The 27890-nt window shown below is 30.5% G+C and overlaps 3 protein-coding genes across 5 annotated transcripts; 1 reads left to right on the top strand and 2 right to left on the bottom strand.

The window, feature by feature from the left end:
• Positions 1-137: 137 nt before the first annotated feature.
• Positions 138-9551, bottom strand: LOC113853633 (probable serine/threonine-protein kinase SIS8). 3 transcript variants are annotated; one of them, XM_027484116.1, is made up of 14 exons: positions 9542-9551; positions 8187-8635; positions 6076-6510; positions 5728-5831; positions 4012-5270; positions 3830-3870; positions 3453-3521; positions 3083-3183; positions 2365-2443; positions 2168-2266; positions 2013-2081; positions 1563-1612; positions 1132-1308; positions 138-710 (listed from the first exon to the last, which is right to left on the bottom strand). In XM_027484116.1, the coding sequence occupies exons 1-14, from the start codon at positions 9549-9551 to the stop codon at positions 578-580; spliced, it is 3075 nt and encodes a 1024-aa protein (XP_027339917.1). In that variant the 3' UTR covers positions 138-577. The 3 variants fall into 3 exon arrangements, with proteins under 3 accessions (XP_027339917.1, XP_027339916.1, XP_027339918.1); XM_027484115.1 differs by lacking the exon at positions 9542-9551 and having other exon boundaries at positions 8187-9390; XM_027484117.1 differs by lacking the exon at positions 9542-9551 and having other exon boundaries at positions 6076-6529; positions 8187-8285.
• Positions 9552-16711: 7160 nt separating this feature from the next.
• Positions 16712-18897, top strand: LOC113855823 (two-component response regulator ARR14-like). Its single transcript, XM_027487452.1, has 5 exons — positions 16712-16829; positions 16922-17074; positions 17150-17530; positions 17686-17762; positions 18190-18897. The coding sequence occupies exons 1-5, from the start codon at positions 16712-16714 to the stop codon at positions 18895-18897; spliced, it is 1437 nt and encodes a 478-aa protein (XP_027343253.1).
• An 837-nt stretch (positions 18898-19734) lies between these two features.
• LOC113856314 (histone H1-like) lies at positions 19735-24069 on the bottom strand. Its single transcript, XM_027488088.1, has 4 exons — positions 23772-24069; positions 22861-23676; positions 22004-22072; positions 19735-20657 (listed from the first exon to the last, which is right to left on the bottom strand). Exons 1-4 carry the CDS (start codon positions 23934-23936, stop codon positions 20346-20348), a joined length of 1362 nt encoding a protein of 453 aa, XP_027343889.1. The 5' UTR covers positions 23937-24069; the 3' UTR covers positions 19735-20345.
• Positions 24070-27890: the final 3821 nt, after the last annotated feature.

Here is a 27890-nt window from a genome sequence, read left to right as displayed (position 1 = left end):
GTTACTACCTTACATTATCTTCGCAAACTGTAAGCCATACAACCCCTAAAATACATTAACCATAATGGAATTGCCAACCCAGCAGAAAATAAAATAACATTTTTCCTATAACAGTGTGCAAGTCCCAGAGTGATCTGCTAGCACAAAGCAACTGAATTTAGAATATTTAACACAATTTACTCAATTCACATGGTCAATAATTACAGCAGAAAGCTAGTTTCACTTATAATTAATCATTTCTTCAGCACAAGTTACAGCTGCAATTTTCCAAAACTACTAAGGCACAACAAAATTTAGATGCTGATTACAACATTTTCCAAAGAATTTTGTACAAACAAATGGTGCAGTCTGACAATGGATACACTGTAGATTACAAAAGAGACAAGGAAACAGACGTAAACAAAGAAAGGGAAGGAATAGGAGTGAAAACCTTGAATGAGAATGTAAGTTAGCTGATGGTCTTCAACCAATCACTTTTATCAATCCCAAATGGTAAATACTCTACAACTTGCCCTCACATTTTTTAGCAGTAAAATAAAAAAGGGAGAAAAAAACTTGTTAGCTGTATAATTGTCTCCTAGCCTGCAGGATCTTCAGCAACTCTTGATAACTGAAAACTTGTTCTATGCACTTGAGAGCCGGTAATTGGCTTCTGCAATGGCTTCAGAGCAGCCATGATTTCAGCAAATGTAGGTCTCAACTTTGGATCTCTATAATTAAAAAAAGTAACATATCTAGTCAAACATCTTATTGAATAAATTCTCTCACAAGGATATATTTATTACATGCAATAACTAAGAGAGATACATCATTGCAAATTCATGTATCCAAAGACATAAAAGCATGTTTATACCCCTTAAAAGATTGCATGCATAAGCTCTGCATCTATTTGTAAAGAAACATTATGAATCATATTACATCTCCAACTGTTACACCACATAACTTACTAAGAAATGCACCTTACAGTTGTAGAACATCAAACAGCTTGAACAGAATGAGAAGAACAATTTCTCAAAATTGTGGCAACAATAGCAATATACCAGAGTACTCTATCTGGTTCAATAGAAGAGTATAACATATTTGAGTCACAGTTCAAAATGGATGCACAAAATGTCTAAAAATTATACTCACGTCTGCCAGCATTGTCTGATAATATCTGCAATAGCAGGGTCCATATTATCTGGAATGTCAAGACGGCGATGTTGGAAACCCACAGCTCCAACAACTTGCATAGGATTCATTCCTCCCCAGGGTTGCTGCAAAGTTGAGAGCTCCCATAATATGACCCCGTAGCTATAAACATCACACCTAGACAATGAATCACAACTTATTACTATCATAAAAGTATTGAGTTTTAAAAAGTAGAAAAGCCAAACAGAAGATAGATTTGAGATAAGGAAGCCAGAGAACAATATTACACATGAAAAGAAAAATTATTGTTTTCCCTAAGACTATAGATTCCGGAGGATTTGGTAAATAAACAAGCATTTTTTTTTTTTGGGTTCACAACACCTTCCTGTTCCTAAAGAAAAATAACAAATATCAAGAATAGCAAAGCTTACTTTTCATCTGAAAGTTCACTTCTCAACACTTCTGGAGCCATCCACTCAGCCTGAAACATACACAAAATGAAGTAAGTTCTAATATATCCAATTCCAATGAGTTTTAAGTTGCCTTTCATTAATACAAATAACAGAATGACAATGCAAAAAATGGATGTCATAAATATTGCCCAAATTAAGAGCTTAGAAACCACAAAACACAAAAGGTAACAGGAAGTAGTTTCAAAATTTACAGGGAAGAAAATTCTTGGCCTCTCCAAAAGAGCTTCTTGTTAAAAGATATACCATGTGTCTGAATTTGTGTGTGAACATTTATATATTAGCATGCGTTCATTTAAAATATGTAACAGCATAAACAATCAAACAAGAGAATGAAAGAATAAATAGATAAAAGGGGACAGACAATACAGTAGTTGTTGGACTAAGGAAATAAAAATCATGATAGCTTACTGTTCCTGCTGTCGATCTGGAAGAAAGGAATGTACTATTCTTCATTCGCGATAAACCAAAATCACATACCTGTTGAACAAGAAAAAGTGATAACATTTAAAAAAAATAGCAGTAAACACAATCAAAGAACATTAATCACAAGATTCAATTTGCACCTTTACAACCCAGTTTTTGTCAACAAGAAGATTTGGGGACTTCAAATCACGATGCACTATCACTGGAGTGCAGTTGTGCAGATAGTTCATTCCTCGAGCCTGAATAGTCAAAAGAGACAAGTTATATCATGAGATTCACTGATCATTACAGCAATAATTTGGTGAATGAAGCTGCATTGACTTAATAAATCCCCTACAGCATCAAGGGCCATCCTCAACCGTCTTCGCTCATCTAATTGATTGTTAGGTCGATGAATTAATCTATACAAACTCCCTCTGCAAAAGATTATCTATATCTCAGTATGCAAAGAATCAAACTTTAATGTTCTCCAAAAAGACACTAATCAAATAAAATATATTCTCTTGAGTATGGTTATCTAAAATTTCTGACTTTCTAAGTTATTAATCTAAGTATCTGACAAGCATCAGTAAACAGTTTGGTTTAAGTCAACAACTTGTATATTGTACATTTGCAAATACATGCCTACAGATTCGGTTCATAGCATTTATCAATTAACACATGGAATGAAGCACAATCATATTTTTTTTATGAAAATGATATACTAAATGTATTTAAGGGTACTACTATAGCTTTATATGTAATCTAAGAAATATAGAGAAGATAGGTATAAATACAAATTCAATCCTATTTCACCAAAAAGAAATCTTAGTGGTTTTTACCTTCCAATACATATTTTCTCCTTCTCACGGCATATGCCACATTATTCAGTAAAGAAATTCAGAAAGCAATTTTGATAGATGTAGCATTATCCTTTTTGACTAATAGAACAATAGAAACTATCTGTATTTTTCATTAATTATATTGGCAGTGCAAGCAAGTATCAACTTTCAAAAAATTACAAACCCGCAATAATCAGTCTCATGAAGCTCAGGAAATGAAGAAACTCAAGTTACCTAGGAAGAAATTCAGTAACAATTGAAAGATTCGGAGGTCGAGTTACAGCTCCCATGAAGAGAACAACATTTGGATGCCTCAGTCTTTTCATTATTTGGACCTATTGCAAATTATATCATAAATTAAATAAGCACTTCCATCATTTTACAGGGAACCATTTAGATAAGTAAATGAGATGATGGGACAACAAAAACAACCAATATTACATAATGTCTGAAGAAGTAAACAAACTATCTTCCATTTGATCGACTTATCCCACTAAGACACTGAAGCCTCTATTGATCTTCCTTATCACATAACCAGGCCTAGATATAATCTTTTCTCTCAATGCCAAAGAAAAAACCAAGGGGTAGTAGAGGTGGCCTGTACCTCACTTTTGAATTCTTCAAGTGATTCCCCAGAGATATCTTGATCTAGAAACCTCTTCACAGCAACTTCCTACAAAGCAAAGAGCAGAAACATGCTGTAAATATATAAACCCTATATTCTGCAACATAATAGGAAACCACCCATATAAACATTGACAAGTGACAACATAAATGAGTAGCAGTCACGTAAGGTAACAAATTACATTTTATAATCTGTCACACTTCCATACACAAAGGTGCAATTGTAGCCATGAAAAGCCTTACAAAATTCACAATTTCATTTCAAACAAAAATGATTAAATAAATAAAAGATACAAAATGTATGCAGTATGATAAAAAAAATGCAATCAATTAGGTTCATGAAGATAAGAAACTCACGGTTCCATGCCATTCACCACGGTAAACTTCCCCATATGATCCTGCATGCCAAAAAGAGGCCACAAAATTGCCATTGAGTTTTTCTACATAACACCAGATGAAAAAGAAGTGCTGCTATACATAACAGCACCCTCTAAGAGAATAATTTAAATGACTCTCAAAGAACAATGTACAGTTAATACCAAGTCCGATACGCTCACCCATCGCAATTTCCTCCCATGGAATGTCATACTCAGCAACATCGTCTAGCGCAGAATCAGATTTTGAACTATCATTACTTACAGATCTATCAGATTTTCTTTCACCCTCTGAGTTTTCTCCTAAAGCATTATGATCTCCGTCACCACTACCCTTTGGCTCATAACCAGCACCCTCTGTATCTCCATCACTTCGACTGCCCTGCTCATACTGCTTACTGACAGCAGCAGTTGTTGCTACAACTGCTGCAGCTGCAGCAGTAGCAGTAGCAGTAGCAGCTGCTGCTACAGGAATTTCAAGATTTGAGTCAGTGCTTGACTTTGCCACAGCAACTACCATAGAAGATGCAACAACAGCAGCAGCTGCTGCTGCAGCTGCAGCAACTGGGACATTTTTCCCATACTTTACTTGAGTTGCTTCTGCCAAAGACGTTATGTGCTGTACCACAGCTTCCCCTGTATCAAGAGGAAGGTCAATTCCTAAGCCTTCTACAGTCTTGGAATGCTCCAGGTGACTGCTAGGATTTGCTTTGGGAGGAACTCTGTAGTGAGGCAAAGGAGGCAAAAATCGAGAGGGGCCAAGATTGTCATCAGCTTTAGTTTCTTGCTGTATACTTCCCTGTTTATTTCCGTTCTTTTGTTCAATTGGAAAATTGACCTCAGTTGAGGTACTTAACTGGTTATGATAAATTTCAGAAAATAAGTTAGGAGGAGCAACAACACCACTTTCAAGTAAAACATCATGAAGTTTTTGAGCCAAGTTAGGGTTCTCCTTAGCAGCATCAATCATATATTGGAAAACATCTTTGACTTTCATTCTACGCACTGCAGGAGAACTGATACCTTCAGTCCAAGAAGGAGATCTTCCATGCATATATGGATAATTAGGTCTGCTAGGTGATTCCCTCACCGTGATCCTATCTCCATAGGGGGTATTTTCGAATTCATTTGATGGTTTTTTTAATTCTTCCTTGCCTGTAACAAGCCTGCTTACATCAGATTCTTTCCCTGCATGAGCAAAACGTTTTGATATGTTTCCTTTATCTGGAGTTCCGTGGTCTGAAGTTTCTTCAGATGAACTTCCAACCCCACTACTGAATGATGCAATATGAGACGAATCCAGCTCTCTTGACGAAGGACTGGCTACAAAGGAAGATTCATCACACTCAATGTGTGAATGTGATCCAGTTGCATCAGATGGAATAAGTGTTCCAGGAGCTGCCATTAGGTCAACAATGTATTCCCTGACATTCATATCAATCAAAACTTATAGATACATAATAACAATCAAGAATTTTCAACTGCCACTAAAGAAAGTTACATAGAGAATGAGACAACATTCAGCCATAAAAGATATTAAATGATTAACTGAAAATATGAACAAAATGCTACAACAGGAAAGGCAAACCAAGATAAAATTAAATCTTCAAGTCTGGAATAGTACAAGACAAAAGAAGCATTAACAAGATTTCACACACATTCTACTCAAACTGAGCATTGACGATAGAAAACAAGCAAGGCTATTGATTGATATGTGCATAAAAAGTTTGTTTTAATGTCCACAAGGGGAGAACTATAAAAGTGCTGCCCAATGCAGGGTAGATAGATATACGCAGCCATATTGTAGAGACCAATATTTGAACTAAATCATTCATCCCATGTTCCTATATTCCACCAAAATACAACTTTAATAGCAATTACCTTCCATCATCAGTTTTGACAAAGTTCATTGCCACATCATCAGAACCTATATATTGTAGTCCTTTTACCAATCGACATGGGATGCCCAGACTATCAGCCAAAACCTACATTAATACAGAACAAATGATTTTATTACATGAATCATGGAAGTTTCTAAAAGAGTATAATGAAAATTTCATAGTATATTGTGGTCCCAACTCCTGACTGCACATTGTCTTAATATTATCAAAGAATTTTGTTTGGGTGTAAATCTAACCATAATTAATGTTATTAGGCTTACATCAGCCAATAAATGGGACCATTCTTCAATGAAATGCAAACTGAAAAAGAAAATGTCAAGATCAGCACCTTAAATAAAAGTGCACGATGCCGAGCCAATCCAATGGTCAGTGAACCAAGTGGCAAAACCATGCTACCGAGTGTTGCTTTTAGACTGTAACTAAGACTCCTCCATGCTCTTGACATGCTTTCAGGATCTTCAACTGATCCACCCATATAGTCAGACACTATTATTGCAAGCTTGTGTACCAAGTTACTATCTACAACTAATTCAAAATCCTTTCTTGAATTGACTGCCATCTCTAGGACTTTTTGTTCAAGTTTCAACAAATTGGAATCGCCAGCCCTATTGACTAAGACTGCTTCCCATGTGACACCATCTGAGATTGGTGTTCCTTGCAGATCTAGAAGAGAAGGCATTGCAGGAGTTGACTCAGTGGAGATCCCATACAGATCATAGAAACCGTCTGAGATTTTGTCATCATAACCAAGAGCATTGTAATTCTGTGAAGCACGGATAAATCTACGATATGAGATAAGTTAGAAAGGAAAATTGGACAAAATACAGTTAAGTAACCAAGTTGACATCAAGGAAGGAGTTAGCATTCTGGTCGTCTATCTTTCAAATGTGTCAAAAGAAAGTGACATAAAGGAATCAGTCATTTTATGACAGAACCATTCAACATATGGATCACTTGAGACAATCCAAACAACACAGAGCAATCTAAGTGAATTCTAATCCTCCTAACGTGAAGAACCAAAAACTGCATTTGACACCAAACATTAAAAGGCAAACACAGACTATCCAGAATTATTTCCATAACAAAGATTGCAAGCCCATAACTATAGATCGTATAATGAGGTTAAATAATAATCCACAACAACTGTAGACTTTGAGGAAATCAGAGCAGAAAACCATACTAGGTAGCCACGTCATAAACTAACAATATGCATGACAAAACAATTGAAAATAAAAAAGTTGAATGGTGAAAGTATGTCTTTGGACTAATTCAAATCTGAATAGATGACATTCATATTCTGAAAAACATGATATATCAAAGCAATTGCAAAATCTCAACGGAAGGCCATCCTTGATGTAAAACAACATTTAAGGCAATGAACAAAGACCTAATGCTTAAAACCAGAGCAAATTTTGATCCGAGTGCTGAAATGCAATCTTAACTGATTGTAGGACAATCCAAGAGGACTCTTCTTAGCAAGGTACTCTCACCTTGACAAGGCACTCCCCTGATAAATAAAACAGGAGTACTAAACTAAGTACTCCACTAGAGCAGAGTGTTCATACGACATATATATCAAATGTTCTATTAATAAAGTAAATATCAATTATCAATTATGCAAAAGTCAATATTACATCAGGCACCTAAAGGGTATTTATCACCCATAGATGGTTAAAATCAGAGATAAATAGAAATCCTATACATATCCTAATTAGATACACAATCTTACGTAAAAATATCAATAATCAAGATATAATATCAAAGATAAAGCACTTAAAAATAAGGATAGATATCGATGTCTTTAACAACATAATTATCATCAAGTCCAAGATTAAAAGCGAATAATCTGAATCTATAATGGATCATTAACTCTGAAGTAAGTTTCCTATATCTCAAACTAAGATATCAACAGATGTTCACATCATTCCAAGAAGTACATCCTATAAGTCCAAAATGCAAGTATTTAATGCCTCCAAATTGCAACTTCAGCATCCCTTTTCAATATAGGTGGTAGGACTGATGTCATAGCGATTATAAAACATCACCTTCTATGAGCAAATATGCCAAGTGATATTGAAATTTCCAACGCCATTCAGAATGTTATTGATATATTTAACAATGACAAAATTCTACCAATGAACATGATTTGATGTCCGTCTCATTTCACATAGATTAGAAAGGTTATAGGGGAAAAAAACACGAGTGAGGTCAAATGCAATATAGAGAGTCCCAGATCCTTTCCTTCCATAATCCCCCTCCCTTCTCTTCTTGATCACTTAATACAATTCCATGAATCAGATTATGAAAATGAAGCACCATCTCTGTATCAGAAATTCTTTTCAAAATTCTTTAAGCCTTTTGTTCTGGTAGCACCATCGTACATATGACAAGAAGAAGGTGACTTCAACCTTAAGTCAATGGAGTAACAAAGTGACTTACCCAGTATTGGTAGGCCACAACTTCAGCTGGTGTACTATCAGGGTCACAAGATCCCAAACTGATCTGCTTAACAGCTTCAATTTGCACAGCTTCAGGATCCTCTTTAGCGCTCAGCTCTAAAGCCAGTTGTATCTGATATTCTTCTTCCACTTCAGGATCCCTGGAAGTGCTAGACCCCGAATCACGCCTAGCATAATCAGAGACAATATCTAAACCACCACTGCTCACTGAATCAGATGGCTCCATTCTTTCTCCTCTTGCCAGGTTGGGAGATGGAGGACTGGGACTCTGCCTGTTAGAAACTGAATGCAACCAACTAGAAAGCCTCTTTGGGGTAGGGGATGAAGATGAGCCATCACTAGACTTGTTGCTCCTTGATGAAGTAGCCCCTTGTGCATCTTCCGATTGATTAGACATGATATGAAGCTTCTTAAGAATGTTCTTCATATCTTTTCACTAAGCAAGAGTACCGAATGCTAAAGAAGTGGAAAGCTCTCCATTGGGTTCTTGGACCAAGCATGAATCTCAGTCTCAGAGAATGAATGGTACTGATAGGTAGCTATAAACTAATTCAAGAAACCCCTTTTCTGAAAACAGCTCCTAAACCCATAAACCAAAACAATCAAATCCAAATAGTGTATATAAGCCATTTCAATCAACAATCTTAACAAGTTTCCAAATCAAGGTGATCCAGATGCCTGAATTGAAATTGAGCAGTCTCCTATTGAGCAGACAACACTAAAAACATCATAATAGAACACAAACAGAAGTTTAATACCATTCATCACCTTTAGGAAACAAGAGAAACCAAAATCACTGAGCACCCATATGAAGAAAGAATGGATCTTTCTTTCTGTAAATGGGAGGAAGCTGAGCACTAAAATGGAAGAGACAAGAGAGTTCTGAAGAGAACATTAAAGGACAGAAGCTAAGACAGCAGAGACTAAGAGCAAGTGGGAGAGGGTAGGGGCCACAAGCATGACCCACTTGAGTAGAGAGAGGGTCAGAAGGATTTCACAGTCCCAAAGAGAAAAAAAAAAAAGGTGAACTTGGTGGGGGTGGGACTTGGAAACGCAACCAACTTGGTTTTTCTTTCTTCATCTTCTTTCTTCCTCTTTATCTCTATGTTTGTGTGTGTTTTGAGGAGTCCCAAATGGAAGTGGTGATGGTGGCATGAGTTTCGTGTTTGTGGTGATACTGAACTGATCAGAAATGGCATATAGAAATGAACAAGTTGGAAAAAAAAATGGTTGCTTGGAGCTTCTACCTTTTACTATTTCAAGCAAACCCAATCTTTGTCCTTTGTGAATTGCAACTAAAAGACAAATGGGTTTGAAGTGGAAGTGGCAAAAAACTCACTTTCATTTCATGTGCAGCCTCATCTCATCTCTCCTTGAGTAGCCCGCACTCTGTTCCCACCTTTTAATGCTTCATTTCAGTTCAATACTACTCGCGGATAACGGTATCCCATTATTACCCTTCTTTTTTCCCTTTTTCATCAAATTATGTGTGCTGCACTGCTAGTGCTACACAATATGATAGGTTAAAATATTGCATCATTGTTTTATGGTGGAGAGTCGACTAGACTAGAGTTGGTACTATTTCAACTTTAGCTATTAGTCACCATTCATGCTTTTACACAATATGATTTTGATTGTTTAAATATATCTTTCTTGTTCCAACAGAGATATAGAATCATATTTTCCAGCGTGAGTACCGTTTCTCTGGACACAAGCAGGTTTGCTTATTCAAGATAAATACATGTCAATTTAGCTTAAACAAAATGTACATTGTGTTAGTTTAATCTCCCTTTAATTATTTTCATGTATTAAATTTGACTCATCATTTTCTAATGAAAATATTTAATGAAAATGCTTTTAAGATTTAGTTTTATTCTTATTATATTATATAACTTCTTGTGCATTGAACATTTTATTTGTTTATGTAGTTTTATTTTTTAAATATTATTTATTTTAATTTTATTTAATTGTTTATATTTTTAAAAATTTAAATCTTTTGTTAAAAACAAGAAAACCATTAATAAATTCCATAAAAATTATTAATTAAATTTTTATTTTATCTTTTGCCTAATATGTTAGTAATTAATATCTCACTTATTTATTATCTTATATACATTAATAATTATTAATTAATTTTATTAAAAAAAACAACTAAAACTATTCTATTGTCAAAGAAAAAAAAATGTTTCTTAACTTGCGTTCTAAAATCTTAAATGGTATATAAAAAATAAGATAATTCAATATGTGTTTATTTAATAAGCTAAAAGGTTATAAAATAATCTAAAGATAAATATTGTTTTAAATACTTGTTATCAGAATCTAAAATAAAATGAATGGGGTAGAAGAAAGAAAAAAAAGTCATGAAAGTAGAGGTAGGCTCTTATTTTGGTATTCAACATTTATTGCTACTTTATTGTTGACTACTGATTCTATTGGCTAAAAACTTCCTCAATGTATAGTCCAAAGTCGTTACTCATTGTCAATAATGACGTTAATTTTAAGATAAAACATAAGTTCAGTCTGTTAAATATTTTTTAGTATTTATCTTTTAATTAAAATAAAAACTTTATTCTAATATGTAAAGAGTAATATTTAGTATTATAATTAATTATCAAAGAAATATTTGAATTTTAATTAAAAAAATTTAAAACTTGTATTCAAATTTTAACTTTTATTCTGTTCTCCATCTTTCACTTTTTTAAATATTTTAATTTAATGTTATTTATAGTACATTAATAGATTGTGGGGTTTTTTTCCTAAAAAAATAAATACTCAATCTAGTTTTAAAAAAAATTACTCAGCTTAATTTAGTTTCTAAATAAGTCATTAAATAATTTCTCAAAAATATAAATGTAAGATCTTTTAGTATTTTTTATAAATATAAGAATTAAAGTATCTCCTCTTTACAATTGTTAGAAATTAAAATAGTTATTAGCAAAAAAATATAAATTAAAATAGTTACTTAGATCAAAGTGTCTCCAACATTTTTTAAGGAGTAATTTGAATATTCATCTTTAAAAGAAATATGCCTACTACGGTGTTAAATTTTTTTAATTATTTAAAATATTATATTCTTGAATTAAGTGGATAATATTAAATAATATAAGAGTAAGTGAAACTTATATTAATATAAATTGATTTTTAATTATATATTATTTTATTTTATTATATTATATTATTGCAAAATGCAATTATATTTCTAAAAATTCTTCACAAATGTATAAATTTAAATAAATTCAAATAATTTATAATATATTTTAAAACATTGACTTAATAAAAACTGAGTTTACAAATTATTGAATCTTAACCAAATGTGGGTTGGGTACGATGCCCTATTTTCTTCCAAATGAGGGTGAGTTGGAAAAGTGGATGATTGGGACAGGATAACGCCAATGCATAAGGATTATCCTTTTCTCCTTTCTCTTTCTTGCGGTGCCCTAATTAATAGGGTTCTTCGGGGCTTCTCATCCTCTTATTTCACTATTTTTTAATCAAAATAATTATTTAATTCCATCAAAAATAACGATGACGTGGAAAAAGTATCTATGCCAATTGAAATCAAATTTCAAAATTTTTCAAAAGTCAAATTTGGCCACAGCTGCCAAACTTAATTTGGAAACCTTTCTTTTCCCAGTTCAAGCAATATTTGAATTGGAAGGCACATTTCGTCATAATATTAAAAATTCTTTGTTAACAAAATTTTTAAATACAAGATAAGGTTATTTAAATATATGTATAATCAATATGCATACTATATAATATTAAGCTGATTGTTATTCGAATCAACTTTCATTGGTAAGTTAAATAAATTTAAAGACATGATAATATACTCAAAATTATAAAATTATGAATGAATATGTTGTGTTTATTTTTTAAATTAATATCACAAGAAATACAATAAAATAGTTAATTTAATGTGATAGTTGATGAGATGATGAAACAAGAAGGAAAGCAAATTTGCTAAGAATAATGAATAATATATGGTTTTGTTGCCCTACCATTGATGTTATTAGTCACAATCTACTAGTAGTTTCTATGAAAACTTTCCTACTGAAGTATTTTATGTAGTTTCCTTTTGGTGGAAATCCCATTGCATGGCCTTGTCATGATACATGTTCTTTTCAAGCCAACTGTGATTTGCGTGAACAACACAACATGCTAGAATTTTGTGCAAATTCAAGCACTTTGTCCATAAACATAGACCTAGAAGAAAGCAACCATTGTGCAAATTCTATTCGTACATTCTATAATTTATTTTCTAAAGTTTCATGTCTTTTCAACCATAAAATATGTTCACCTATGCCTATGGGCTATTAATTCTTTTAGTTCTTTATTCAAATTTTACCTTTCTAACTTTATTTTCATTCAAATTAATACATATTGCCTTCAATTTAATAAAGGACATGAATAATAAAATATTGGTAATTCTTTAATGAAGTTGGATGTTGGTCATTGTCAATTTTCTACTCCAATTAACTCTAACCACAATTGTTCTTAAACCATATTAACCACTATGCAATGCACCGAATTGTTAAGTAAAATGTACACATATTTACTAAATTATTATATAAATATATTTTTGGTGTAAATTCTCTTCTTCTTTTTTTCCCACCCAGAAGAAAGAAACTAATCTCCAAGTGTCCATTTGAGCTGTTAAACATGATAGAAATAAAAACTAAACTATAAAATTTTTACTAAAATGTTTTTATTAAAACTTGCAAAAAATATCTTTTTAACTTTTAAACACCACAATATTTTTTTATAAATATTTATAATTTAAGAAATTATTTTTTAACTTACTAGCTCCTGTTCTACGTAGACTAGAATATTTAAATTACTTTTAAACATGGAGAGTTACCACTCAAATTTACTTAACTAAGCCCTCTCTCTCAGAAGCATTCTGAAAGCATAAACAAAATAGTATTTTTGAGTTTATAGTTAAACATTTTTCTGCTAATTATGTTGTTGGATTTTACGTATTTTCCTATTTATTTTGTAGCATGATTGCAACACTTAGTTTGTATTGGATTAACAAATAATTTGTTGAGTCTTTGAAGAAGAAACAGAAAGTTTAAATGTCATTTTTCATCTTTGCTGTCGTTTTTTCTTTTTATCTATTCTCACGCTCTTTAAATTTTTAATAATTTTTACGAGGTAAAAATATTTTATTAGTAAACATCTTTTTGGTGTTAAGTGTTATGTTTAATTTTTTATTTTTTTGGAATTGTTTAGACAATCATCATATGAATTTATTTATATTTTTTTGTCATAAAAAGCTGTATTTTTTTCAAGTGTTGTTTTGACACTTGTAATTTCGATAGTAATGGCTGAGAAAAGCTTTTTAAACAATAAAAATTATGGAGATAAACTTTGAAACAGAGTAAATGATGAATTTTATGTAGATAATATATATGTATATATATAGTCCTTTTAAGAGAGTTAATTATTAATAAATTTGATTTCACAGTATTGTCATTAAGCTTAACTTTGTTAGATGAATATTATTTTACTGTATTTTAAACTTTGTATAATGTTAATTATTATGAATCTATAATTAAATTAATATATTAATTCAGAAATATATTTTAATTCCAAATTCTAGTTTAACGCAATAATAATGTAATGGAAGCTTAACATTCTTTTGCTTCCGATGATTGCAACCTTCAAGTCTGCTAAGAAAATTTTCATGGTCAGACTAATTAAAATTCCCATTTAATATATGTTTGGGCCATATTTAAAAACTTTATTTTAGTTTATCTTAACTTTACAAGTGATTAAACGAGTAAAAGTTTATTAGGGATAACAAAGAATTACAAATAAAATTGAAGTAAATCCTCTGCTACAAAACATCAAAAGAGAACACTTCTTGAAAAAACTAACATTAATGTACTAAATCATAAGATAAAATGATAAAAATCTAAGAAATATCAACATACTTAGTTTAAACAAATAAATCAATAAACTTAAGATAAATATAAATGCAGATCAACATTGTAAAATAGATTAAGCAACGGTAGTATTTTATTTTTTTTTTAGGGCATGTATTAGGAGCACTATTTAATTTCAACAAAAATAATTAAGATTTTTAGTTTAAAAATTTATTTATTTTAAATTTTAATTTATTTAATATTATATTATATTATAAATTTTATATAAAATTATTTAACATTTTATTATAAATTTTAAATAGACTATTTTATCAAACTAAATTAATTTTTTTAAATTTAAATTTGACTTATTTAATTAATTAATTTTTAAAAAAATTTAAATTCAATTCAATTTAATCTTGATATAACCTAAGTTTATTATTAAAAAATTTTTACATACACAAAAAAAATTAAACTCGAAACTTACCTTAAGCGAAATCATTTGTTACTCAAACCAATTTTAATTAGTAAACATGTTACTTTATTTTAATATTTTTTAATAATAAATATTCAACTAATTGATAGATTAATCTAGGAAGTAGTAAGTAGTAAACTAAATTTTTACCTGTAAACAACTTTGATAAAGTAAACTAAAAAAACATAAACTTGCAAGTTTGGCAAAACACCCGTTCATTGAAAACTAAAGAAAACATTAAATTATAAAATTAAGGGAATATGTTTCAAATATTTGATTAATATTATTTTTTAATATTAAAGTTTAAATTTAAAATTTAAATTTTACATTAATTAAAATTTGAATTTCATTTAAAAAATATTAGTTTTATCAAACTTAGTCATATCTTAAAAGAAACTAATCAATGTACGAATTGATAGGTTAAGATGAATAGTGAAAGTGATTTATATTTTCTCTATTTTAATAAAGTTTTTTCTTCTTTAGTTTCCTTTTTTAAGATAAATTCTCTAAGTATTTGGCTTCCTAAATTTCTAATCTAGGTTATTTAAATAGCAAACAAAATTTGAATTTTAGTTTTTAACTTTTTACATCAGTTAAAGTTTTAACTTTAAATTTTAAATTTAAATTCAAATTTGAATTTCAGTTTTTTAGTTTTTTATATTGATTAAACTTTAAATTTTAAATTCAAAGTTGAATTTTAATTTTTAGTTTTGCAAGAAAAACTAAAATTTAGTTTTGAATTTAAATTTAAAATAGAATTTCAGATTTTAGTTTTGTAGATCGAGTAAAATTTAAATTTCAGTTTTTAGTTTTTTAGATAGGTTAAAGTTCAAATTCAATTTTTTTTAAAAAAAATACATGTATTTTTAGTTTTTAAGAGGAGAAAACTCTTTTAAAAATTAAAAACAAACATATCCTTAAATTTCAGATTTTTTTAGTTTAGTTTTTTAAATTTTTTAAATATTAAAACTGTAATTTAAATTTAAAAAAATTTTAAAAATTTTAAACCGCATGTTCTGAAATTGGCTTGTAACAGTCTTTCTAAACAGAAACATCAAAATTTAAATATCTAAAAAATTAAGAATAAAAATAAACTTTTTTAAAAAATTTTTGAATGAAGTTATTTTACATGCAACAAAATTTATTGTGTAATTTAATAAACTATTCTTTTATTATTATATATTTATTTTTTTTAATGATAAAAAAATAAAATTACTGATAGACTACTCTGAAAGGCTGAACTAATTTTGTGCCGTGTAGCAAATTTGATAGACTACACTCGAAAAACATAGATTTCCAGATTCGCATAAATAAAAAATTAAAGCAATGTTAAACTATAAAATTGATGAGAAAGTATTATTCAACGTAATTTTAATATATTTTTTTATACTTCCAATTAATTAAAAAATATGTTAAATACAAATTTTAAAGTAATTATTTTAAATTTTAATAATATTTAATTTTATGATATTCATAATTAAATGACCGTAAAAGAAATCTTTACAAATATATTTTATTTAAATTCAATAATACTAAGATTATATTTGGAAGTGTTTAGGAGGAGAGAAGAAGAGAAAGAAGTAATTAAGAGTGATTAATCATTAGTTGAGAGTTGTTTGATTAGGAAAAAAAAATTTAAAATTTTTCTAAATCCTCCAAAATCTTCGTGATCCCTGTTTTTTGAGTTCTTAGATTTTGAAAATTTTCTCTTTCTCACTTTAGTACTCTTTCATAAATAAAATTATAATTTTTTAAAAAAATATTAATTTTCTAAATGATTTTTAAAAAAATCATAAAAAATAAAAATAATAATTTTAAAATAATTAATTTTTAGAAAAATAAAAATATTTTTTTTATTTTTTATAAAAATAAAAAATATAAATAAAAGATATAAAATATAATCTATATAATTAAATTCTCTCATCTTCTCTCAATATTAAACAATAAGATAATGATTTAATCAGTTTCTTCCTACTTTTTCTTCTCTTTTCCAACCCTTTTCAAATCCTTTTTGTCGAAATTCTCAAACAAAGCCTAATTTAAATATAGAAACCACACTTCATCTCCCTTTTAAATAGAAACACTAAACTGCACGGTTTAAACAGAAACACATCAAACCTTAACAAGACTACATTCCTCACTCAATTGCTTGCTTCTCTCACGATGGCCAACTCTTCCAATGGAGACGTGACTTCTTCTACGTTACAAGCAGGTCTCAGGATCCTTGCCATTGACCATGACATCGATGTCCTTGAAAGCATCAAGCAAGTGTGCATTGATTGTAATTTTCGAGGTCAAGTATATCCTATTTTATTTTTATTAGAAAAAGATATAATTTTGTTTTTTGGTAATGATTGTATTTATATGTTTCAGTCATCACATGCTCCGACAGTTCACTTGCTTTGAATCTTGTTCATGAAAGAAAAGGGTGTTTTGATATCATACTCATTGATGTTCATATGCCAAATATGGATAGCTACGAATTTCTTCGCCATGTTTGCCAAGATATCGACGTTCCTGTCATTAGTATGAAACTAAACTTGTTGAATTAATTATTGTGTAAGTTTTAGACTTGTGTTGTTAATGATGTGCAATTTGCAGTGATGTCAGATGATAATGATGCAAGTGCGAAATTAAAGTCAATTAATGACGGGGCTTGTGATTTTTGGACTAAACCACTGCGTCCGGAGCAAATTAGGGATATCTGGTTGCATGTTGCAAAGAAAGTTTTGAATGATAAAAAAAAACAAGATAATCTTGGCAGTTTGGATAACAATAATGGCCAAAATCAGAGGAATGGTGATTCGGAAGTGAATTCTTCTGTTATCAATGCAACGGAAGGAGTCCAAAGAAATAGCAATTCAAACGAAGCTGATGAATCGGAAAATAATTATCAACCTCCACGAAGGAGGCCCCGTCTAGTGTGGACATCAACATTGCATAATCATTTTATTGATGTTGTGAACCAACTTGGGGCTGACAGTATGATTCTTCAACAACTTTGTTTCTCTTTTCTATATGCTTTTCTTTATTCATCCAATGACTAATACTTCTTTGGTGGTATTGATATATAATCACACACTAAAATTTATTAATATTTTAATCATATATCGATTTCTTCTTCCTTGTTTTTTCAGAAGCTGTCCCAAAGAGAATTCTTGAATTGATGAATATCCCTAATCTGACAAGAGAGAATGTTGCTAGTCATTTGCAGGTTCGATCCTTTATGCATTTGAGTTATGTTCTTGCATTTATTGTATGATTTTTTAAGGTGAGTCATCATAAGAATTTATATAAAGTCAATTTTTACTGGGAATAACAAGAAATCGGAAGATCCAATACGTTTACAACATTAAACGTTACAATTTTTAATAAACATTTATTAGAAGTACCTTTTCTACATTAAAAAAACCATTCACTTCAAATATGATAATTATTTTTTTCTTATAAGGTAATATCATCAAAAGAGACCTTAAATTTAAATTTGAAAAAAGCATTAAATTTTCATATTTAATTGAAATTTGAAAAGAAGCATGAATAAAAACGTGTTGAGCTTGTTTGGCAACATGTATTGTATATAAACAGAATTGTTTTGTTGTGTGGCTTAAACAGTAGTTAATATTGTTACCCTTGATTGACAGAAATATAGACTTCATTTGAAAAGGAAAAATGAAGTTACACAGCAACAAAACGAGATGTCAGTGCCAAACACTGTTCCTAGTTCTACAGAAACCAATGCTGAAGTCCCACGAGAGACGCCAATGCCAAACAGCGTTCGTAGTTCTACAGAAACCAATGCTGATGACTTTCAAGCTTTGGCTGCTGCTGTTAATCTTCCCTATGAAACACTGCTAAACCTTCCTCCCAACATGATGCCAGTAGAGGCCCAGAATGCACTCAGAAGATGGTCCAACCAGTCCAATATAGCATATGCTCATGCTCCTCTTAACATTGCCAGGCCTTTAGACCATGATTCAACAACTTGGCCTCCATCTAATACAATTGATAATTTAGTAGGAAACTTTGACACATTATTGCAAGATCAAAGGCAACGGAATCAACTATCACTCTTACATCATCGTGTCCATATTCAACCCCCTCCCATGACGGTTTCTAGAAGCCCTGCTATCCATAATTGCAACTTTGAACGAAACACTCTAATACTATCACATCAACCTCAACCTAGCAGTTCACTTGGTGGTGTTCAAGGTGCTGAAAACAGCATTTTCTATGATTGCGTTGTTACTACTGATACCCTACCTTCCATTTCTCATCGTCGTCGAAATGCAATTTTGACAAGGGGTGCTATGAGATGTTTTCCTACTATTCGTTCACCAGGTTCCTTGTGATTCTAGATTCGGTCCTCAAGAGTCTGACGAAAATATTTTCCAAAGACTGGGCTAAGAAGGTGAATGTTCTGCTGCCCATCTCTTTGAAGAGACATTTAGTGCCCTTCCTACTTGGACCATAGACGTGTGTCTTATAACGTTGCACAACCATGAAAGGTTACTTTTACCCTTCCCAAACTGTGGGGCACATTCACCGTTCATATATTTTATCCTTATTTAATATTTAATTAAATATTGATTTTTATTTTTGAAATAATGTTTTATAATTAGATAAATAATAGAATTTTTTTTTCTTGAGTTTTTTTTGTGCATGTTATATTTTATAAATATAAATTTTATTTTAAATATATTCACAATATTAAATAAAATAACTACTGTAGTCACGGCTTAATAAACATATATTTAATCATAAAATAGGGGTATAATTTATTTTACAATTAATATATCTTAATTTTATATAATTAGGACAAAAAAATTATTTTATTTCTTATAAAAAGGAATAAAGAGAGTATAATATTAAGTTTAATATTTTATATTAATGAATTTTGTTTTGCTTTGATTTGTATAAACAGTAGAAATACATGTTTCAATAAGTTGGTACTGCATTATAAGTTTATACCAGAAAGTTAAACTTATTACCATAGATTAGATTAAAAAGAAACTTAATTTAAAAAGTTGGATAAAAAAACTTATCGACAAAGTTTTAAAATTGTAAAAATTACTTTTTTCTTTAATAAACTCTCTTCCCAACGCATCTTTAATCTATTTATATTCTGCGAATCGAATACCGATCGCTTGTTCTATATTTCAACTTAAACAACACATTATAGGAAAATAAAACTTTAATAGCTAAAATCACATAATTGGGGAAATTACTATACAGAAGGTAAAAGAGAAACTATAAACAGTGACGCAAAACTCTAACCAAAAGTTTCCTTTGGCAATGGATCGTTGAATTTGGATGTCATAAATAGGAATCTTCACATATGAGAATTCCTCTGGATCATTGGTTCTCTCAAACCCATACAACAGCAATAAGGCTCGGGCAGAAACTAAATAAAGTTCATACACTGCACAATCACTAGAAATAGCAAGCAATAACTACTTAAAACTTAAGACAGGAAGGGAGGGAGAGACAGATAGAGATAACAAGCTTAAATGAGATCAACGTACACATTACGGTGACTACAGTAAGCTGTAAAAGTCGATTAAATAATACTTGAATGACAACAGAATCATCAGTACCCACTAGTTATATTCAAGTAAAATACTTGGGGGTCAAACTAAAAGAGCACAACAACAAACTAACATTGACACGGTCATTTCACTCCCAGAAAAATCAGTACAGCTACTTCCTACCCTCTTTACAGATCTTTTACCTTTTTTGCCTTGTTAAAAACACTTGTACAAGTGGTTCTCCATCAAATCCAGGCCAGTATAAATTCACCCTAGCTCGGGGCTGATGTATGTGGTTGAAAAAATTGCTGCAGCTGAGGCTGAGTAGATATCTGGGGATATTGCTGTTCATACATCTGTGTCTGTGGCAGCTGCTGTGGCGGCAATGGCTGAGGTGGCAGCTGCTGCTGTGGTGGAAGCTGCTGTGGGAACTGCTGAAGTTGCTGACTTTCATCCCCCAACGGTGCTTTAAGGTCCAAAGTTGCCAGTACTTCCAAATCTTGGATTGCTGCAATTGCAGTGACTGGACTCTCATGGTTAAAATAAGGCTTAAGCACACCAAGAGATTCCTTCACTTTTGATTGCTGTAATAAAAGATCATCGCATCAAATACAATTTCTTAGAAAAGTCTAGAAACTATTTTAGTCTCTGTACTAAATCCGTTTTTTATTTGGATCACATACAAAAGAGTTTGTAAATTAGTATTCAAATGAAAAAACATTTTCAAAATAATTGCTATATATAACATATTTTTATTATAGTTTTTATGCATAACACATTCTTTATTCTAGTCTTCATACGAAAATAAATAAATTATAAGGATCAAAGTAAAAGAATATGTTACATATAAAAACAACTTATGTACTAAAGTGAACAAATAAAAGTGCGGAGTATAGAAACTAAAATAAAACTAACCATTGAAACAAGTTAAAAGGGATTAGTAATGATTTATGTCAAGTTACAAAAGGTTATATGCTAACTTTCCATGATGTAAATGTAGATTAATGTTGTTATGGACAATGCTAATAGAAGTTATTGTTTGCAAATTTTGTTAAAAAACATTTAAGAGATTGTTTGAAAATAAAACTTATATGCAGTTTTTGATACTTTTCTCCAACTAAAATTAAAGATTTATCTCTGAAATTAGTATTAACTTTTAACATTATTATATTGATTATTGAGAAAACATTTTAATTTTAATTCTACCCGCATTTAATGACAGTATTTAAATTTTATTCATAAAATAAGCAATTCACAGTAATTATTCTTAAAAGTATATGCAAATTTAGTTATAAATTTTAGCTTATAAGTGATTGAAACAAAACTGAAAAGAAAATAATCACTACTCTTTAAGTTAAAAAAAATGACTTCAATACTTGAAAATCAATTCACATCCTTTTGATAATCTTTCGTGATCCGTAAAAGTAAAATATTTTTTTACCCAAGTCTCAAACTATCTCATAATAATTTTCATAATCATATTAGACTATAACGATATTGTTTAAAATCATTAAATCATTTTTATAATCTATCACGAATTGTCGTAACATTTTTTTACTTCTATATAAAAAAAAATTCTTTCCATTTTGTCTCCTTTATAAAACACAATTTTTATTTCGATTCTGATAATTGATTTTTTATAAAAACTAGAATAAAAAATGTGTTATATATAATAATCACAATGAAAAAATTGTATTATGTGTAGGAATCAAAATAAAAAATATTTGGAAATGAAATAACGGTTTTATAACAGAGGCAAGCATTAGAGACTTTTTAAAATATTTTTATTCAAGGACTTATTTATAAACATTTTTGTACAGGGACCAAAACAAAAAAACGAATTACATATAGGCTCTATAATAGTATTTAAAATCTTTCTTGAAATACAATAAATAATTGAACATTCAAATGGAAGATTATTTCAACTTACAAAGTGTTCAAGTTTCATCCTAAGCTCTTCATTAGCAGCCTTTTGTGCTGTGATAGCAGCTGTCGCTCCCTGTTCCACCAAATCGAAGCAATGCAATATGCAAATAAGAGGAATTTTCATGAAGTGAAAAACAAGTAATCTAAGCAACAAAAGTAAAGTAATTTAAATTCATAGCACACAAATGATGATATTAAGTATAATGAGATCAAAATATATTTAAAAATAAAATAAAATTATTTATATAGAACTCGTAGCTGTCCATATTTCCTATTTAATTAAACTACATAATCCTCTCACACAGAAGTCTGCGTCTGGATGATAATCCTTATCTTTCGCTGAGGCAGAATGTTATATTCATTCTAATAAAAATTATTTATTTCCCTCTCTGCTTGCTTAGTATAAACTATGAAAGATTTATTTTCTCTTTTCAGCTTACCTAATGCAAGAATAGAGACTAATCCTGCTCTATATTTTTCATTGGCAGGTAAACTTTTACAAAAAAGTTATATCGAAAAAGTTAACGAATATAAGCAATCAATCATTCAATCTAATTCGGAAGAGATTGTTTGAGAGATCGATTTTTAGGATGAGGGAACATATTTTTCAATTTGAATTTAAAAAATTATATATCTTTTATAATGATAAATTCATCTTTAATATATTTTTATGTTAATTTATCATTTTAGATATTTATTTTGAAAATATATTTATTTTTAAAAAAAATGTTTATCAAGCTAACGACTAACTTAAATGTTGTTATGTTTATTTAACTCTGAAGAACAAGAAAAATTGATTACATAACCAAAAGGTTAGCATTTCAAACTTCAAAGATATTATTATGTAGCAATAAGTATCACCTTAGGGCGGCCAACGGGCCTTCCCACGGCGAGCTTCTGAGGAGGACCCTGTCTCATCCCCGGCAAGACCTTGCGTCCCCGTCCGCGGCCACGACCACGGGGTGCAACACCAACGGTATTCAGTGCCGGAACTCCCACATCAGCGGCATTCTTCCTGGGTCGCCCTCTGGGCCTGGGAGACCCATTGGGTACTGAAGCAGATGGAACAGCTGGCGGCACTGTGGGAAGGCTGGCAGTCACAGAAGGAACAGGAGCGGCGAAGGGGATGACGGTCAGGTTTGATTGGGTTTTGGGCGGGCGGCCCGGACGCCGCTTGAGCCCATTGGAGAAGGCGGAGACGGATTTGGGCTTGGGAGGACGGCCGGGCCTCTTGGGCAATTTAGATCTCCCAGAGCCAGGAGGGCGGCCTCTCCTGCCGGGGACGGGGGAGCCCACAGGCAGAGGTCCAATTTTTCGAGGACGACCGGGGCCCCTTTTGGCGGATTGAGCTGCAGGGTCGTCGGAGAGGCCGAGAGCCGCCCAGACTGGTTCGGTGGGCTGAGATTGGGGCTGGATTGGGAGTTTGGGCTTGGGGGGTCGACCGCGGGGCCTCTGGGTTTGGGGAGAGGAAGGTTGGTCGGGGTGAGATCCAGGAAGTTTGTATGATTTTTTGACCATAACGAGGTTCCCTTCTGCCTTTAAGCGGTTGAGGTGGTGAGTCAACAGAGCTGTGTGAGTTGGTGGCAGGTCTTTGTATGTTTGCTCTATGTATTTCCCTATTGCTCTCTTGCTCGACCCATCCTTCTCCTTCAATGCCCCTATTGCTGCCTGTATCATCTGTCACATAAACTCATTCACTGCATGTTAGTATTTACTGTTACCTCGTTCTTCCACACAGCACAATTTCACAACTGATCCGCATCACAGCTTACCTCGTCATACGATGGATGGTTCGGATTGGGGTTTTCGTTGGCGTTGTCGGCGACGGGAGGCATGTGATTGTCTGCTTCCAGGGTGAAGGGGACGCTGGCGGAGATTGACGGAGGAGCAGGCGGAGGTGGCGGAGGTGGCGGAGGAGAGATCCAAGTTGGGTCCATGGTGTGAGAGTGAGTAGATTCGAAATTTGATAAATAGATTGATGAGAGAGAGAAAGAGATAGATATTACTGAGGAAGTGAGGGAAGAGAGAGAGAGAGAGAAAGAGGGGTTAGGTCATAACTCGTAAGCGTTTTTCCATCTCGAAAGACAAAAGGGGAGTGACTTGGGGCTGTTCGAACTTCCGTTTCAGATCAATTTTTACTTCAAAATTTATCTCGATCTTTGTTTTAAGTGGAATATTAAATTAAGATATTTTATTGCATGATTTATAATTTTTCATAAATTTTTTAAAGTTTTATTTTTATGAGTTTTAATTTAATTTAAACGTAAAATAAAAAGTAGTTTAATCAAAGTATATTTGATGAAGAAGAAAAAAATATGTTGATAAAAATGTTAAACAATTATGAATTTATTTTTTAATAAAGAATAATATTTGATTAAACAAAGTGAAAATTTATAGTAAATAAAAGGGGTGTATCTTATGTTTATAAAATATTATGATAAAATTAAGAGAATGATTTTTTTTTATTTATAAATATAATATAATAGTTTTAAAACGATTTAGTTTAACTTTAAATACTTATAAGAGGGAATTGCTTTTTACACTACTATTTTTATTTTATGGTAATTTTGTTTTAAAAATATCTCTAATTATAATTTTAGAAAAGAAAGTTTCATCTTCTTCCAATTAAACAATTTTCTAAATATGTGTGTCCATTTTCATCGTCTTCTTCCCTTATTTTCGACTATGCTTCCTTCTTATCTCTCTCACCCTTTCCATTATTAAAACTTGCGAACCCTTTATCTGGGAAGTGCAATAAGTGGTTTTGCAAGGTTGGAAAGAATCAAATAATTAAAATTCAATGGTATCGAATTCGAACTAACAAGAAGGAAACAAACTGGTAAAGAGGAAACCCGAGTGTCCATTTATATAAAATAAAACATGCGTTCTCACTTGTCTCAATTTTGAGGTTTTTATTTGGGGTTTTCTTTTTTCTTTTTACCATTGTTCTGAAATTTATGAAATTGCATTTGGTTGGTTGGTTTTATAGCTTTGGTACTGTAAACATCTTCAGTATCAATTTGGGAGTTTACTCAAGCATCTTCATTGTATTTATCCTTTACGACCTTACTATTGATGAGTAATTTTTATTCCTATACAAGATTTTGTATGGTCATATTATCATAGAGGGTGTACAAAGTAAAAAGAAAAGGGAAAGAAGAGTGAAAAATCAGCCCCAAAGAGAGCCATAGTTGATTGAACGTGGTGACTTCAATAGAAATAATATTAATATGCTAAAGTTGATGCAAGAAATTAAGAATGAAAGGGAAATAAGCAAGTAAATACAGACATTGACGATAATCTCATGAATATAATGCGAGAAACAAGATTAAGGGATGCTTTTGACAGAAAAAATGCAAAAAAATTAATATAGATGGTGTCATTGGCAAAAAAGGAACGTAAAAAGTAACCTTTTTCCTTACATATGGTTTAGGGTACAGTTGTCACATTTGATTATTCAGTCCTACTTGGAATTGAGACACATTAGATACGCCCATTTTCTGAGCTCTAGCATAAGGTAGAAATAACAGCAGGTAGATTTTAGAGTATTCAAAATTTCATTATCATTTACATTTCTTATTCAAATGTTTTTTATTTGAAATTTAATTAATGTAAAAAGTAAAAATATAACAATAAATAAGAAATGTAAATTTTATATTTTATATTTACAAAGGATGCAAATAAATAATTATAGATATTATAATATCTATATCTATACAATTTGGTGGACATTCGCTCATACTCGTGCTCAAACTCAAACCCATTGAAAAGATAATTTTCCTATCATGGCAAATATTTTTAGGGCAACCAAAGGATAAAATACCCATTACTATCCCTACTTAAAAGTAACAAAGTCCACTCAGAGATGGGTATAAACAGTTGCCAAAGCTATGGTATTTTTTTGTGGTTGAGGAAAGAAAAACAAGAACTAAAAGAAGACATGGAAAACAACAAGTCTACAGCTAAATGATTGTCACAACACGTGGCAAGAATGCATCTTTCTGATAACATGACATGAGTATGAGGATGGAAACGCGGGATATTCCCAAGGTTGCGATCATTCATTTCGCTAAGAATGTTTGTTATGTTCAGCGAAAGAGTTAGGGAAATCACTCACTCACAAACCATTCACAAGGTTGCCCCTCCAAAACTCGAACCAAAATCTATTGTTGTTTTGCTTTTTTTATATCATCACTCATTTATTTTAATATTTTTATTTTTACAATTCTCATCCCTTTATTGTGTTTTACTTTACAATCTATTGTTTACTATTTTACAAGATAGTCTAACATATAATAATACAGTAAAAAAAAAATTCAACCCTTTACGATCACAGATAATTTTTAATGTATTTTTACATCAATTATTATATTTTTCATACATCAAAAGATATTATTAGATAAATATTTTTAAAAAATTTAAAATTCATCATTCGTGCTTATAAAAAGTGTTGCAATTTAATTTTAAAAATTCCAATTAAACATTATATAGGATATTCCTGCGTCTGTGCATAGTAATGCATACTGTGGTTAAATATCAGTAGAAAAAACTTATATAGTATCGATATATTTCATTAAATTTATATAATAAACACTGAACACAAAGTAATATAAAGAATTTTATTTAGTTTTATAAGTACCAAACATCATATATACCTAAAATAATATTTTATTCTATTCTATTATATTATATTTTTTCAAACAAGGACAATTCCTTTTAATCAAATGGGTAGCAATGCCCTCCCCCTAAAAACATTATATAAAAATGTTAGAATATGTATACAGAATTTTTTTGATACCCTTATTTTACTTAGTAAAACAAAGAAACAAAAGTTAGAAAATTGATGTCGGAATCAGAGTAACAACGGAACAGCAATCGTGTACAAAAAAAAAAATTATTACAATCAATTTTAAACAAATTGATAATAGGAAGTCGACACTAAACTTTATTAAAGAAAATATTTAAAAACTTTAAAAAAATCTTTAAAACTAAATTTAAGCTCAGAACACTTAATTAAAATGATTACTTTTTAATAAATTATGCAAAAATTATTCTAACTTTAAAAATATTTATTTTACTCTAAAAGAAAATAATTAATATTTTTTACTATTTTTAAATTTGTTATTATTATTTTCTAGACTTATTTCAAATTTTTATAATTTTTCAAAGATTTTAATTTTATTTTTTAAAATAAAAAAACACAATAAAAAAATTATTTCAATTAAAGGAATGTTATTTATAAAAATATTTTTTTTTTATTTTTGTATTGAAGAAATATATTTTAAAAAAGAGAACTTATCTTCACACTTTACTTTTTTATTTTTTATGAAATAAAATAAAATATTTGTTTTTTTATTTTTTATAAAGAAAATATGCTTAAAATTACTTTTAGTTTAAAATTTTAAAAATATTTTGAACAGGAATTTTTTTTTTAAAAGATTAGATTTGATAGGTTAGGTTTCCGTTTCTACGTATTTTCCTTATACAAAGAAAGAATAAAAGTTATTGCTAGTTCTTTTTTGAAAATTGAGTTTTGGATAAATTTTAAAGATTTTTTTTGTTTGAAAAACTTGATTCTGCACAGGTTAGCACATTGCTACTCAATAAACCTTACGATCTAAGCAACTTTAATGGTAGATCCATTACTTTATTAAAATCGCTTAGTCGTTTCGTGGATTCAAAAAAAAAAATTAGATAACAAAAAATCGATATACCTATTAATATGGAATTTTTGCATGTAAAAAAGGAATAAATAAGAGACATATAAAATAAATAAACAAATACAAGAGCAAAAAAAAATGATGAGGAAATAACTTTTATTTGATTTCAAAATTAATTTTTTTTTAGGTTAGGATTTGTAAAGAAATTAGGAATTTTAGATTTTATGGAAG

This window comes from Abrus precatorius, unplaced genomic scaffold, assembly GCF_003935025.1.
Source record: "Abrus precatorius isolate BTA unplaced genomic scaffold, Abrus_2018 Scaffold11, whole genome shotgun sequence".
Lineage (NCBI taxonomy): Eukaryota > Viridiplantae > Streptophyta > Magnoliopsida > Fabales > Fabaceae > Abrus > Abrus precatorius.
This window is presented reverse-complemented; position numbering and strand designations above follow the sequence as displayed.

What these genes read in the sequence shown, in the direction of transcription:
- LOC113856314 (XM_027488088.1), bottom strand. Translation starts at nt 23,936, where the DNA reads ATGGACCCAACTTGGATCTCTCCTCCGCCACCTCCGCCACCTCCGCCT. An exon ending in ACCATCCATCGTATGACGAG is followed by an intron (nt 23,677 to 23,771) that starts GTAAGCTGTGAT and finishes TTTATGTGACAG; the next exon opens with ATGATACAGGCAGCAATAGG. An exon ending in GGCCCGTTGGCCGCCCTAAG is followed by an intron (nt 22,073 to 22,860) that starts GTGATACTTATT and finishes TTGGTGGAACAG; the next exon opens with GGAGCGACAGCTGCTATCAC.
- LOC113853633 (XM_027484116.1), bottom strand. An exon ending in TGAGGATGGCCCTTGATGCT is followed by an intron (nt 2,267 to 2,364) that starts GTAGGGGATTTA and finishes TTGACTATTCAG; the next exon opens with GCTCGAGGAATGAACTATCT. An exon ending in ACAAAAACTGGGTTGTAAAG is followed by an intron (nt 2,082 to 2,167) that starts GTGCAAATTGAA and finishes CTTGTTCAACAG; the next exon opens with GTATGTGATTTTGGTTTATC.
- LOC113855823 (XM_027487452.1), top strand. Translation starts at nt 16,712, where the DNA reads ATGGCCAACTCTTCCAATGGAGACGTGACTTCTTCTACGTTACAAGCA. An exon ending in GAACCAACTTGGGGCTGACA is followed by an intron (nt 17,531 to 17,685) that starts GTATGATTCTTC and finishes TTGTTTTTTCAG; the next exon opens with AAGCTGTCCCAAAGAGAATT. An exon ending in ATGTTGCTAGTCATTTGCAG is followed by an intron (nt 17,763 to 18,189) that starts GTTCGATCCTTT and finishes CTTGATTGACAG; the next exon opens with AAATATAGACTTCATTTGAA.